The sequence below is a fragment of the Gastrolobium bilobum genome, unplaced genomic scaffold (genome assembly GCF_033153095.1).
Source record: "Gastrolobium bilobum isolate Gb01-03AN ecotype WA unplaced genomic scaffold, APGP_CSIRO_Gbil_v1 utg5107, whole genome shotgun sequence".
NCBI lineage: Eukaryota > Viridiplantae > Streptophyta > Magnoliopsida > Fabales > Fabaceae > Gastrolobium > Gastrolobium bilobum.
Window position 1 is genome coordinate 158,344 of NW_026897630.1, and position 12,877 is coordinate 171,220.

The 12,877-nt window shown below is 35.6% G+C and overlaps 2 protein-coding genes across 5 annotated transcripts; both read right to left on the reverse strand.

The window, feature by feature from the left end:
• Positions 1–1,125: 1,125 nt before the first annotated feature.
• LOC133308755 (phospho-2-dehydro-3-deoxyheptonate aldolase 2, chloroplastic-like) lies at positions 1,126–5,857 on the reverse strand. Its single transcript, XM_061509446.1, has 5 exons — positions 5,210–5,857; positions 4,284–4,561; positions 2,918–3,194; positions 2,406–2,651; positions 1,126–1,643 (listed from the first exon to the last, which is right to left on the reverse strand). The coding sequence occupies exons 1-5, from the start codon at positions 5,654–5,656 to the stop codon at positions 1,377–1,379; spliced, it is 1,515 nt and encodes a 504-aa protein (XP_061365430.1). The 5' UTR covers positions 5,657–5,857; the 3' UTR covers positions 1,126–1,376.
• Positions 5,858–7,545: 1,688 nt separating this feature from the next.
• LOC133308752 (polyadenylate-binding protein 2-like) lies at positions 7,546–12,104 on the reverse strand. 4 transcript variants are annotated; one of them, XM_061509443.1, is made up of 6 exons: positions 11,944–12,104; positions 11,679–11,781; positions 11,003–11,073; positions 8,175–8,366; positions 7,963–8,090; positions 7,546–7,875 (listed from the first exon to the last, which is right to left on the reverse strand). In XM_061509443.1, the coding sequence occupies exons 1-6, from the start codon at positions 11,986–11,988 to the stop codon at positions 7,827–7,829; spliced, it is 588 nt and encodes a 195-aa protein (XP_061365427.1). In that variant the 5' UTR covers positions 11,989–12,104; the 3' UTR covers positions 7,546–7,826. The 4 variants fall into 4 exon arrangements, with proteins under 4 accessions (XP_061365427.1, XP_061365426.1, XP_061365425.1 ...); XM_061509442.1 differs by having other exon boundaries at positions 11,935–12,104; XM_061509441.1 differs by having other exon boundaries at positions 11,941–12,103.
• Positions 12,105–12,877: the final 773 nt, after the last annotated feature.

The following is a 12,877-nucleotide window of genomic DNA, read 5'->3' on the forward strand; positions in this document are numbered from 1 at the left end:
CAATTGACTTCCACCGTTTGGTCTATATTTTTATCTTCATACACATCACATTAAGAGTTTAGTACACTAGGGACATGGGCTCCGGATGAGTATATCCTATTACGAGGTTGGGCACAAGAAACCTAAACCTTACAAAAGAATCCCTAGGTTGACTAGCTGACCTACCAGAAAAATCTCTTGTTAGGTTGAGAATTGTATGATACCACGTACAATTTGTATGTGGGATTGGCTTTACATATGACCAACAAGACTTGTCACAAGTTCTATTGCGACCAACAATCAAGGAACCTCCACGGTCATAGCACAACAAAGGAAGAATGGACGTGCCTTCGTTCTCTAATAAGCCAAAGAGAAAAAAAAAATCCTGTCATAGGGCCTCCCTTCACTTTGGGAAGCCCCTGAAAATTACTCTCCCCAACTTCAAAGTGATTATTGCTCTCAACAACTTCAAAGTGGCCACTGGCCCTAGGTGGTTCAAAAGCCTGCCTAATGGCTTTATTCCTAATGTTCTCTTGACACTCAGAAGGAGAAGAATTTCTTCCCTAACCTTAACCTCTACAGGGTTAAACTCCTCAAGTTTTACTATTTTTGGGTGAAAGATAGAAGATAGACACAAAACTCACAATCGAAAACTCAACAACAAACAACAATAAAAGGAAACATATGCAAAATAATACAAGGAAGGAAACAAAAGTTACTTGAAAGTGATGAAGCCTTATGAGAGCACTGACAGAAGCACTTCACAAATACGAAGCGAACTTGAAGAAGAGATTTAAGTTTCAAAGAAAATAAAGAATTTATAGGCAACAATAATGTTTCTACAAGAACGTGGAAGAAAAGCACAAATTTGTAAAGAAATCCAAAGTTTTTTGCGAAAATGAAGACATGGAGATTCCTAAAGGCCTTCAAAAGTTGGAGAATATAATTTTTATTTTTGTGAAATGAAGCAAAGTTTGCTTGGTGCATTTGGTCTTTTACCAACCCTGGAATGATTATTTTCAAGGGTAAATAAGGAAGCATAATAATATATGATGCAAAGAACAAAGTGTCAGGTGGTAGTAAAAAAACAACCATAAAATCTTGAAACAAAATCATCTCTCATGCAATAAATTTCACTTGGATGCATTATAATATAAGTTATACCTTTATTATTTATTCATTACTCGTTATTCAAAACACATACCCATACTATCTTACTTTAGACTTTAGTACAAAACCTGAAAGTACAACCTGATGACCTTCAGTGCTAAATATCTTATATGACACTCTTATAGCACAACTTAAAATTATAAACTTCATAGTTCTTGACACACGGTGGAACGGCTACCAGTAAAAAATATTTTGGTCATCCAAGAACAAAGCATGACCCCTCTTCTCTAAATTCTAAGTGAGGCTAGAGATTGCATTGAATTAAGCCTTCTCTTGCGTAACCTCTCTGCAATATTAAATGCAAGCTCGAGAGACTGAGAAGCATTAAGCCTTGGATCACAATGAGTGTGGTAGCGTGAGCTCAAGTCATCATAAGTAATAGTCCGTGAGCCTCCAACACATTCTGTCACGTTCTGCCCAGTCATTTCTAAATGAACCCCTCCCGGGTAGCTTCCTTCTTGGTCGTGGACATCAAAGAATGCCCTTAACTCAGCCTATCACCAATAACAACATCCGGGAACACATGAATTTATCATCAGTAGCAATAAAACTTGAATTATACAACAAAAATCAACCTCAAAACTGCAAGAGAGCCTGATCTTGAATGACACTAAAAAAGGCCAAAGATCATAAAGAAGGACAAAAACCAAAGTAATTTCACTAAGTTCTGTTCCTGTACATTTTGGATATGACACAGTATTTTCTTAAATGCACTTATGATCTATACAAGTAAATGACATGCCAAACAATTATCTAACTACTATGAACCGGATACACATACTACATAACAAAACTGCATTAATAGGATAGGAGAGGGGTGATCAGCAAATTGTACTATTTGCTTTATCCATCATTAAGCCAACAAAATTGCAAAATCAGCAATTTCCGTAACAGTGAAAACTTAACGTTAAATTTGACGGATCTTCAGGGTTAGGCAAATTTTCTTGAAAATTCATATTTGAACACTCTTGCCAACCACCAAACAAAAGAAATATTTCAATAACAGGTGTTCTGCAGAATATGTATCGTGTGAGAGTGTGAGACATTACAAAGATCACAAAATCACCCACCCACACAAAGAGTCCATCGTTTCTTTCGTGTGGAAGATTTCTGGGCTAAATTTGTATGCCCTAAAAAAGTTTTAGTAGAAACTGAACTTTAAACACTTCTATAGGATCCAAAAACAATGATCTAGTACAGACCATATTTTTTATGCCACTTGTGTATTGCTGAAGGAAAGTATAAGTGACAATTACCCTTATTGAATCAAAAGAGCGGGTTTTAAGTCCGGATGGAGCTTTAATGGTGTTCCCATGCATGGGATCACTAACCCAAGTGACAATTTGACCAGCTCTGCGAACTGCCCTGATAAGGTGTGGAAGCTTCACTCGCATGTTCTCAGCTCCCATTCTAACAATTACTGTGATTCTTCCAGGCTTGTTTTTAGGATTCAGAATATCTATCAGCTTAACAAGTTCACCCGGGTCCATCTTGTCACTCACCTGTAAAACAAGTAGCCTTTTAGTAGCTGCACATTCTTTGTCAGCAATGCATAAATTGCCAACAAGATTAAGGCCCTTCAGAAAAAGATAATTATGACTAATTAACTGAGTCGAGCATATGCAGAAGTAATTTTGACAATCAAAGCAAAAGTAAATTCATACATAACAAATAAATAAAGCATATGCAAAAGTAATTCGATAATTAAAGCGAAATAGCAATATAGCGAAGCATATCAAGGCCAAAGGTGAGAACAATATATATGTACCTTGATGCCAAGAGGATTAGCAACTCCTCTCAAGAATTCAACGTGAGCACCATCAAGTTGGCGGGTGCGTTCCCCAACCCATAACATGTGAGCTGAGCAATCATAATAAAGCCCAGTAGTAGAATCCTCCCTGGTAAGTGCTTGTTCATAAGGGAGAAGCAAGCTCTCATGGGAGGTCCAAAAGTCTGTCGTAGTCATGATTGGATGCTCAGATGTGAGTCCAGCAACACCCATGAAGCCAAGAGCCTCATCCACTCGATGAGCCAGTTCGCGGTACCTGTTGGCCCACACCAAAAAAGAACTGATGTAAAGAAGGTTGAGAACTTCCTAAGAGAGCAATTCAAGAATAAACAGAATCCATTTTCCTTGAGAATGATCAGTTAATTATTTGCAGAAAGCATAAAAGAAATTGCTTAGCGCATATCAACTAGGTTTAGATCATAGATATCAATTGCAGCACAAAAGTGCGCAATTCCGCTTATGGAGTTCCACCGCAACGAGACAAGTAGGAAAACGCGGTCATTGCAGCTTCAATTGCGGCAAAAACACGGCTGTCACGGATGCAATTGCGCCATAACAGCAAAAACACGGTAAAACATTCTGTTTTGGAATATTGACAATATTTTGATCTTTTTAATTGACTATTTGGAATTCTTGTTTGTTTTGGAATGTCTCTATTTTTTAGCATAAATATGTGTGATATATCTAGGTTCTAGTGATCTATTCAGCTATTTCCATTATTTCCGCAATTGCAACCCGCTATAGTTTTTTCAGGATTGGCCGCGACAAGCCGCAATCTGCATTTGATAACTTTGGTTTAGATAACCTAAATTAAGTTGTCGAGGATCACTATATGAAAATTGGAGCTGTTGTAATTTTAGCCTTGTCTGAAGGGAGGAGAAAAAGTAAATACACAATATAATAAATAAAATCCATTCAGATTTTTTTCTCCTTGTAATTATATCCATGTATCATGAGACATGTGCCAAGGAGAATATCTCCTATTACAGTATCACTACATTTAGTCCATTTACTGTAAATAGCAAAACATAATAAAGTATTCAAGTTTAGTTCATTTCTTATCCTTTCTCCTCCTTTTTTCTGATTTTTTCCCTTTTTATTTCTTCCTTAGATTCCATTCAGAAACTTAAAAACAAGGGCAAACAATCTAAAATTATTCCTAATTTACTTTCCTTCTTTTTTTTATACCCTTTTGTGTTCCACTATCTTTGGAGCAACACGGAAAGAGTCAGTTCAATCTTCAAATACATCCACCCAAACAAATTTAAATATGCAAGAATAAGAATTAATAAACACGAATAAGTCAAAATCCTGAAATAAATTTAAAAAAGGTTAAACATGATGCCTGTCTCCCTGTTCGCTGTGCTCCATGAAATCAAGATTCCATTGGTTGACCCTTTGCATGGCAGCATAACCTCCGGTGGCAAATGCCCGTAAGAGGTTCAGAGTAGCCACAGATTGGCAGTAGGCTCTTATCATCCTCTGTGGATCCGGAATTCTGGATGCTGAATCAAACGCGTCGCCGTTCACATTATCACCCCTGTAACTTGGCAACTTCACTCCGTTTTTCTCCTCATATGCGTCTGATCTTGGCTTTGCAAACTGACCCGCCATTCTCCCAACCTAATAATTCAGCATATCCAACAGTTGAAGTATGTCATTCTCATAATCTCATTCATTACAAAATTTTAAACCAGCACAAGGTAAGCTAATTGCATAGGCTCTCAAAAACAAAAATAAAGAGCTTCAAACAATTAACCAACATGAAGAATTCGATCAACCACAGTGTTGTTGGGTATGGCTCATACTTCGCATGCTGTTAGGGTTTTCTAATCCTATTTATATTTTTCTTATAAACCAAGTGACTTGTAACGAGTGACGGTAAGGTGAATATAGTACAGATAAGCTGGAAGTAGCCTAAATTGGTGAATATAGTACAGATAAGCTGGAAGTAGCCTAAATTGGGTGAATATAGCATAGATAAGCTGGAAGTAGCCTAAATTGGGTGAACTAAGGTAAATCTCTGTGTCTATTGTCTCTCTTTCTCTTTTCGTGTGCGATTCGTGTGATTGTCGATTTCCAACAACTACAACACTCTCCTTTTTCTTCATCAAGGCTCATTCCTACACATCTTATTTTGTGTTCAAAACACCTAACTCTATCCGAGAGAGGTTTAATAATAAAATCCAATCATGCAGTAAGAGATTAAAAAGGAAATTGCAATTCGAGGAAACGAAACGAAACGAGTACAAGGGGTCATAAAGATGAAACCTTTATAACAGGCATTTGGCCACCAAACATAAGGACGACACCCATTTGAAGGATAAGACGGAATGTGTCACGGATATTGTTTGCATTGAATTCCTTGAAGCTTTCAGCACAATCCCCACCCTGAAGCAGAAAAGCGTTACCCATAGCAGCCTGAGCCAATTTCTCCTCCAGATTCCTGGCCTCTCCGGCGAACACGATAGGGGGAAAAGATGTAAGGGTTTCGAGGACTTGATCCAGCTCATTCTGGTTTGGGTACTCAGGAAGTTGCACAGCCTTCTTCTCCTTCCAACTATCAACCTTCCAATTCGTCGAAATCGGTGCAGTCGTTGCCGTTGACTTCGAAGGCTCTGCGGAATTGGCAACGATGATGGATCTACGTGGTGATTGCTGAGGCCTAAAGAGGGTGGTAGGTTTGAAGGTTAAGAGGGATGAAGAGGCCAAAGCCATTTTGTTGAAATTCACAACAAAGGAGAGAATATGACTGATTGAGTGACAAATATCCGATTCTGAACGACAACTTTTGCTTTATATGACACAGAAACAAAGTGATTCACCACCAACCTGTCTTCTGATTATAAAACTCCAACAAAGTCTAAAATAAAATAAAATAGAGAATATTCAGGTTTATTCCTATTAAAATATACTCAATCGCAATCCCAAAACGTAAAATAATGTTAAGTGTCAAATTTGTGAACAGGCTCGTATACTTGTTCACAAGTTATCCCCATTTCCCAGTTTGACTTCAGAAAAATGATAATTATTTAAAAACAAATTGCTGACATTTAAAGTAAGATTCGATGTTTTTTATATTTCCTATACATATAAAAAAATGTGTAGGATGTTATTATGGTTTTTTATTTTTATTATTTTCTGAATTGTTGGATTGTTTAAGTAGTAAGTAGTTATTTGAATTTTAACTTTCCTAAAGGATAGGTCATAGTTATTAGTGTGGAGTCTATCTAGTGTTAGTGAGTAATTATTGTTAAGGTTGTCTTATATTATCTATTTAAACAGTGAAGTATCTGATAGAAATCATCAGAAGTATTATTTGGAAAAAGCACTCTATACAAGAGGTTAAAGTCATTTGAGGTAATGCTTTCTCAATAAACCAAATTTTCATTTTTATTTATTTTGTTCGTAACAATTAGTATCAAAGCTCAAACATGGACAAACGCGTTCAAAAATTGAAAGACGCGATCCAGTCTTTATTGGAGCAATTCAAGGAGATGTTCAACCAATTCTCCAACTGGTTGGACATTTTGGTGGCTACGCTAACATGACAAAAAGGAGATCATTCAGCGAATAATTGTAATGCTAAACCAACATGCTCCATAGCCCCAACCAATCATAACAAGAATAGAAATGACACTAATTCAATTCGGCGATTGACTTTCGAATAAATTTTGGATAGACGACGGAAAGGGCTATTCGCTGCAACAAGGTTTTTGCTCCTGGTTATCATTGCAAGAAGTTATTTTCGATCAAAAAGGTGATGGATGAAAGTGACGGAAAGACGAATATTGAAGATGATTCAATTACTTGTTTTTAAATTTACTCTTGAGGACAAGAGTTATTTTTAGGGAGAAGAATGTTACATTTTTTTATTTTTTTTATTTTCTGAATTGTTAGGTTGTTTAAGTAATGGGTAGTTATTTGAATTTTTCCTTTCTTAAAGGATATGTCATAGTTATTAGAGGAGCCGATCTAGTGTAGTGGATAGTTATTTTTAAGGTTGTCTTGTATTATCTATTTAAACCTTGAAATACTTGAATAAAGATTATTTGAAGAATTATTTGAAAAAAAGTACTGTGCAAGAGGTCAGACTTCCTCAATAAGAGACTCATGTAAGGTCATGTGATGAGAAGAAAGAGAGAAAAAAAATATGATGCCCACAGATTTTTAGGTGTGTATAAGAAATAATTTTATTTCCTATAACATGAAAGACATTAAACCTTTTAAAGTATTGTTTTATAATTATTTATAACGAAATTGCAAAACACACACACACAAGTGAATATTTTCGTTACAATTTTTTTTGGTTAAAATAATGGTATGTAAGTTTTATTCAGGATTAACATGCCATCCCCTGCACGTATAAACAAGTCAAAATCATCTTTCTTGTGATTACCGATTGCGGGAAATGCCAGACGGTAAAGTAATCTTTGGGTCTTAGGAGACATTTTGTACAAGGTCTACCCAAAAACAACTATGGATTATCACACGTTTGAGAGGCGTAAGACAGGCAAAACCATTTTGACAAGGCCTTTCATAAAGAAATGAGGGATAAATCCCAGGCCAGACTAACCTACGGTATATTATGAAGGAGCAATTAATAGGCAAATCCAAAACCCATTCATATATGATATATTAACCAACATTTGCGAAGGATACTTTTACAAGAACTTAATTTGAATATACCAATACTAAAAGCAAAGCAGGTGCAAACACCACAATTTTACAAGATTTGCTGTCAAGTCTATGCTTAATCCTCACAGAACCAACGACATCAATCTAGGTGGTCAGAAATTCCCTCATGTTGAATTGGATAAAGCTCCGACCATGATAATAGAAGGGGGAGAAGGGCGTCATTCTGTCCATCCAACCAGAATTGGACAAATCAATAGTAGGGGCTGTACCGCATTGGCATTCTGAACCTTGGAACCTTTCTGCGATTAACAGAGAAATGGTGTTACTTTGCTATCACGGCACAAAAGGAAAATACATTAGAAAGGGAAGAATATAGCGCAATATACCCATATCCATATGGAGAATAGGCAAAAGGAGGTGCATATGGGGTTCTGCCTCGAAACGCCATGTAAGGGTTGGACCGGCGGGGACGATACTGCTTCATGCCTGGTATGTTGGTCCTCTTGGCTGTTACCTGAAAAAAGTTAAAAAAAATCAGAAATGGTTAAAAAACGGAAGCACACGAAATTTTTTAAGAGCAAGCGCCTCCAGCTGTAACCTTCAATTGGCGTCCATGAAGTTCAGATTCATTCAGCGAAAGGGCCTCTTGAACAGCATCCACCTCAAGGAACTCTACATAAGCATAACCCTTGGGTTGGCCAAACTTATCAGTACGAATGGTGACTCGGTTAACTGTTCCACATGATTGAAAATGCTGCTGTACTTCTTCAGGAGTGCATGAATAGTCCACCTGTGGGAAAATTATATAAAGAAAAACAAGTAAAGCCAAAACATTTATCACGTGGTAGTAAAATGTTTTCAAGTAACTGTTAACACCAACCTGAGGTTAAAAGATGAAAATTACCAGTTTCTAGTTTACTATTACAACCATATACTCTTCCTATCTGTCACTAGATATCAATGCATCATTAAATGAAAAATGTAAATGTTCGAAAATACAACAAACCATATACCATCTGAGGTAGACATAGTATAAGGATTTATAAGAACTTTTTTGTGAAAGTTGTCAATCACTAACACGGGGCCAAAATGATGAAGATCAACCCAACCTTCTTTGGCAGAAAAACCACTACACCCTTCTTGCAAGTTGCAAATAACTATGCCAATATTGGTTATGCCAACATTATCATTAAAATTACTAATCAAAGAAGAAAATTTGGGAATAGAGTAACTCTTTCAGCTAGAAAAATAAATTGTTAAAACATATAGCGGACTTCACATCTTCACCAAACAATTTAATAGTATTGCTTTTCCCTTTTCAGATTGAGGAAGAAACAAATTTATCTGATAGTATTTTGGTATTATATCTGAAACAAGTGCACATTAGAGCATGAAGGAAACTTTCAGGAAAAGAAGAATCTTCGCCCTGGTCTATGTGATTGTAAGTAAAAAATTCATCCTCCAAAATGCAAGGGACACTTCACAGAATATAGTGCCAGTAGATAACCACAGATGAAAATATATATATATATATATATATATATATATATATATATATTTAGATTGTGGAATTTCATAAAGCCATAAATTATTAAGGTCCAAGCAATTTATAAAAATATAAACCATTGATTTTTATTTTTTCATCAACAGTTATCCACCAAGGCATTCCAACTTGTAGAACCATAAGTTAGGCCCCTCTGATCCCAATCCCACCTCAGGAGTCAGGACACGATTTGTCCTAGTAAACACACAGTTCAGCAGTGTTTTCACAACAAAGCTTGTATGTTGATGTGGATTGGGCCTCTGATTAAAAACCCAGTCCAGCTCCAGCCCAAGATCTTGGAAACCTTGTGGAGTGGGTGGCCCCTTTCTGTTGCTGTGTTGTTAGAAGCGACCTTGTGCGACTGGATGGGTACCAGGATGTGCAAGCTATTGTGACAGAATTAGGATGCCTCTGTTTCTGCATGAATGATATCTGGGTGGGCTGTACAGGGTCTGCTTCTGCAATTGCAACCTTCCTCTGTTTTCGTGAAAAGCTGGTTTGTGTGAATGCCGGAATGTGCTAATTTGTTAGTGGGAGTGTGCTAAATTTGTGGTTTGCTGGTCTGTAGGTGATCCTTTTGCAGTGTGCTAAAAATGTCATCAAGAAGCCTTTGTTTTGTTATAAGAGTTGTACATAACCTTACTAACTCACATCTACTATGCATTTTGAATTAGAAGATACTGAAATGCTACTTCTGGGTGTAATTTTATTGTTATTATGCCTTATTTATTTTCTATTATATGTGTAAATATATTATAGAATATAATTTTATACAACAGGTAAAATCTTACATTTAATGTTACAATCTCATATTTTACATTTCTACCTCCTTGTCCGACCGTAGGTAGGATCTACAATTTGGACAATCATACTCTCCAAATTGCACCCCCTCCCCTTCTATCTCCCTCTTTATTATTCCAATTTTCCTTCAGTTTTTGTGGTGTGAAGTATATTAAAGAAGGGTATAAAATGAAAAAGGAAATAGTTTAACAGAAATCCCTCTTTTTCCCAAAGTAGAAAAAAGGAACGACAACAGTCCCTCACATGAGAAAAGAATGCCTACATATGTCTTGAGCACTAGGCACCACTGAAAGTGTCCCTCTGAAAGTATAATAATGCAATGTACTTTACCATATAGCATGTCCTCTTCTCACCAGTAGGAGTCCAGGTTCTCGATCTTCAATCTAATCCATAATCCATTCCTCTGCCAATCCCTCCGCGAATACTTAGAAAGTATACTAATAAAAACTTCCTAGCTAAAAACTTCTCTTTTTTCACCTGTAATTATAGAAAGCTTCACATTCTAATTTTGTTTGCTCTTTATTTTTTTTCCTTTCCTCATTCCATCAAAATATGGAAATTCACAAAACCACAAACATCACTTTCCTCAACAAATAACTCTTAACATTCTTATCTCTCCCCTATCCCTCAACGTTTCTTTTGTGTAGTATATTTTGTTTTTGCACTCCTTTTTTAAATTTCATAGATTTCTAATATTGTTTTTCTCCTCTAGCTATATATTATTATAATATATACTTTCAACTGCAACATTACAATACCAGAAAACTTGAAGATGGAAGCATGACCTGCGATTGTAGTCAAAACATTATGTCAAAGCAGGATGCTATCACATGGAAATACAAACAAACTTCAAAATAGCAGAAGCACATTCAACATCAAACAAAGATTCGAACTTTCCAGGATAGAATACGGTGAAGTCCAGTGTATTAATCGTCCAACACATTGGCTCATAATTGAATCAATCACTCCAGAAAGAATGGCATGACAATAATATCCTTAGCCCATATCATGTATGATGACAAAAGACAACTAAGCACAATACATACAATGTTCTCATTTAAACAGGGGAAGAGAGAGCTCACATTGCCAACAAAGATTGATCGAGAATCTACTTCCTCTCTATTGGCCTGACTCGCAGAAGAAGTTGCAGGATCTATTTGGAGATAATAATCAATAACAGAGATAGGAGTCTAACAATACAGTGTAATAATATGTCGCACCACAAAGAAAACACACACATGCACAGTGTTCACACCATGCACAAGTGCATGGGAAAGAACAAGAATGAGAATGAAGAAAAACGGCGCGGGGGGAGAAGAAAAATAACAGAAATTTTTTTTTGTAACTTACGCGTTAAAGCAACAACTCTTCTAAATTTTCAAACAGAAGAAAACAAAAATCAGCTTGAATCAGTTCATAACATGAACATCTCAAATGAGTACAAGGATATAGCTTATCATTTATAATCAAGTAACAAACCAAATCCTATATTGCTAGTTTATTAATAAAAACATTTCAAACCAAAAAATAATAATAATAAAAAAAAGAACTTCTAGGCGAAGGAGTTAGGTCTTATATCATTAATGTAGAACACAATAAAAATAGAGTTAATTCCAACTTTGGACATATCCATTTCAACACAACTCATATCAAACTTCAGTATTTTCTTCCAAGCAAGAGTTATTTACAGAATTATAAAAAGAGAAGTTCCAACATAAATATTTTTTGAGAAAAAAATAAAAAATAAAAAGAAGGCACCTTGCACAGATCCCATCTCCTTCTCGACCTTGGCTTGCATCTCTCGCAAAGCAGCAGCTTCATCTTCCATCTCCTTCAAACGCTTCTTCATGTCATCCAATTCCTGCAGCCAATTCATTTGACATTGATGAATGAATAAATTAGGGTTTCGGATTGAACAGCGGCAGCACCGAAACGAAGTTTGATTCAACGAAATTAGGTAAATGCAGAGAATAAAAAAAAAAAAAAAAAACAGAGAAGAGTAAGAAACGGAAACCATTACCGCTTCGTTGTTGTCTGCAGCATGCATGTCGACGTCGTCGTTTTCCATGTCTGCGTGAAAGAGGAACTAACGCCGGCACCTGAGCCTGCGTTTTTCTACCTAGTCCCTTTCACTTTGCCCCTCCCTTCAAGCTGTGAAGGGCTGGGTTAACTAGTTGGGCCCTAAACAATTTTTATTTTATTTCCGTTTATTATCCTTCTCTTTTCACATATTTGGATGAAACCATTTTAGGATTTAAAATTGGGAAGGATATTCTAACAATCAAGTTATGTTACTACTAAGTTACTACTAATCAATTTCACTGTTAGATTGGTTATGTTGATCCAACGGTTATATTTATTTTTATCTTTGTATGATCATGATTTTTCAAATTTAATACTTTATATTTATTTCCACATTTGTATGGTTATGATTTTTTATATTTAATGCTTTCACTTTAAATATGAGGAATCATAATCATACAAAGATGGAAATAAATATAACTGTTAAATCAACATAATCGATCTAACGGTGAAATTAATTAGTAGTAATACAACTTGGCTGTTACAATATCATTCCCCTTTAAAATATGGAAAATGTGTTTATGCTTATATCATGCCACAAGTAAAAATAAAAAGTGACCGTGACTTTTTTATTTTCTCTTTTATCCTATCCACAGTTTTGTGTAGTTTTGTGTGTTCATGAAATTATTAGTCTCATACAATATACGAAAATCAAACCCTTAATATATATATACGAGGAAAAATATTTATCATTTTAAATGACATAATTTTGTATCATTTTTAATGAAATGTGTTTGTCATTTTTTTATAAAATTAGAAAATATAGAGGAGAGAGAAGATAAAAACAAACCAAAATGACGTAGTTTCGTTAAAAAATGACATAATTTTATATCATTTAAAATGCTAAGCAATTTTTCCTATATATATATTGGATA

Coding starts and splice junctions, on each gene's coding strand:
- LOC133308755 (XM_061509446.1), bottom strand. CDS start 5,656: ATGGCTTTGGCCTCTTCATCCCTCTTAACCTTCAAACCTACCACCCTC. Junction 4,562..5,209: donor GCCAAATGCCTGTTATAAAG/GTTTCATCTTTA, acceptor CTGAATTATTAG/GTTGGGAGAATGGCGGGTCA. Junction 1,644..2,405: donor GCTCTTTTGATTCAATAAGG/GTAATTGTCACT, acceptor TATTGGTGATAG/GCTGAGTTAAGGGCATTCTT.
- LOC133308752 (XM_061509444.1), bottom strand. CDS start 11,988: ATGGAAAACGACGACGTCGACATGCATGCTGCAGACAACAACGAAGCG. Junction 8,367..11,002: donor GATCAATCTTTGTTGGCAAT/GTGAGCTCTCTC, acceptor ATTTTCCCACAG/GTGGACTATTCATGCACTCC. Junction 7,876..7,962: donor TATTCTCCATATGGATATGG/GTATATTGCGCT, acceptor TGTTAATCGCAG/AAAGGTTCCAAGGTTCAGAA.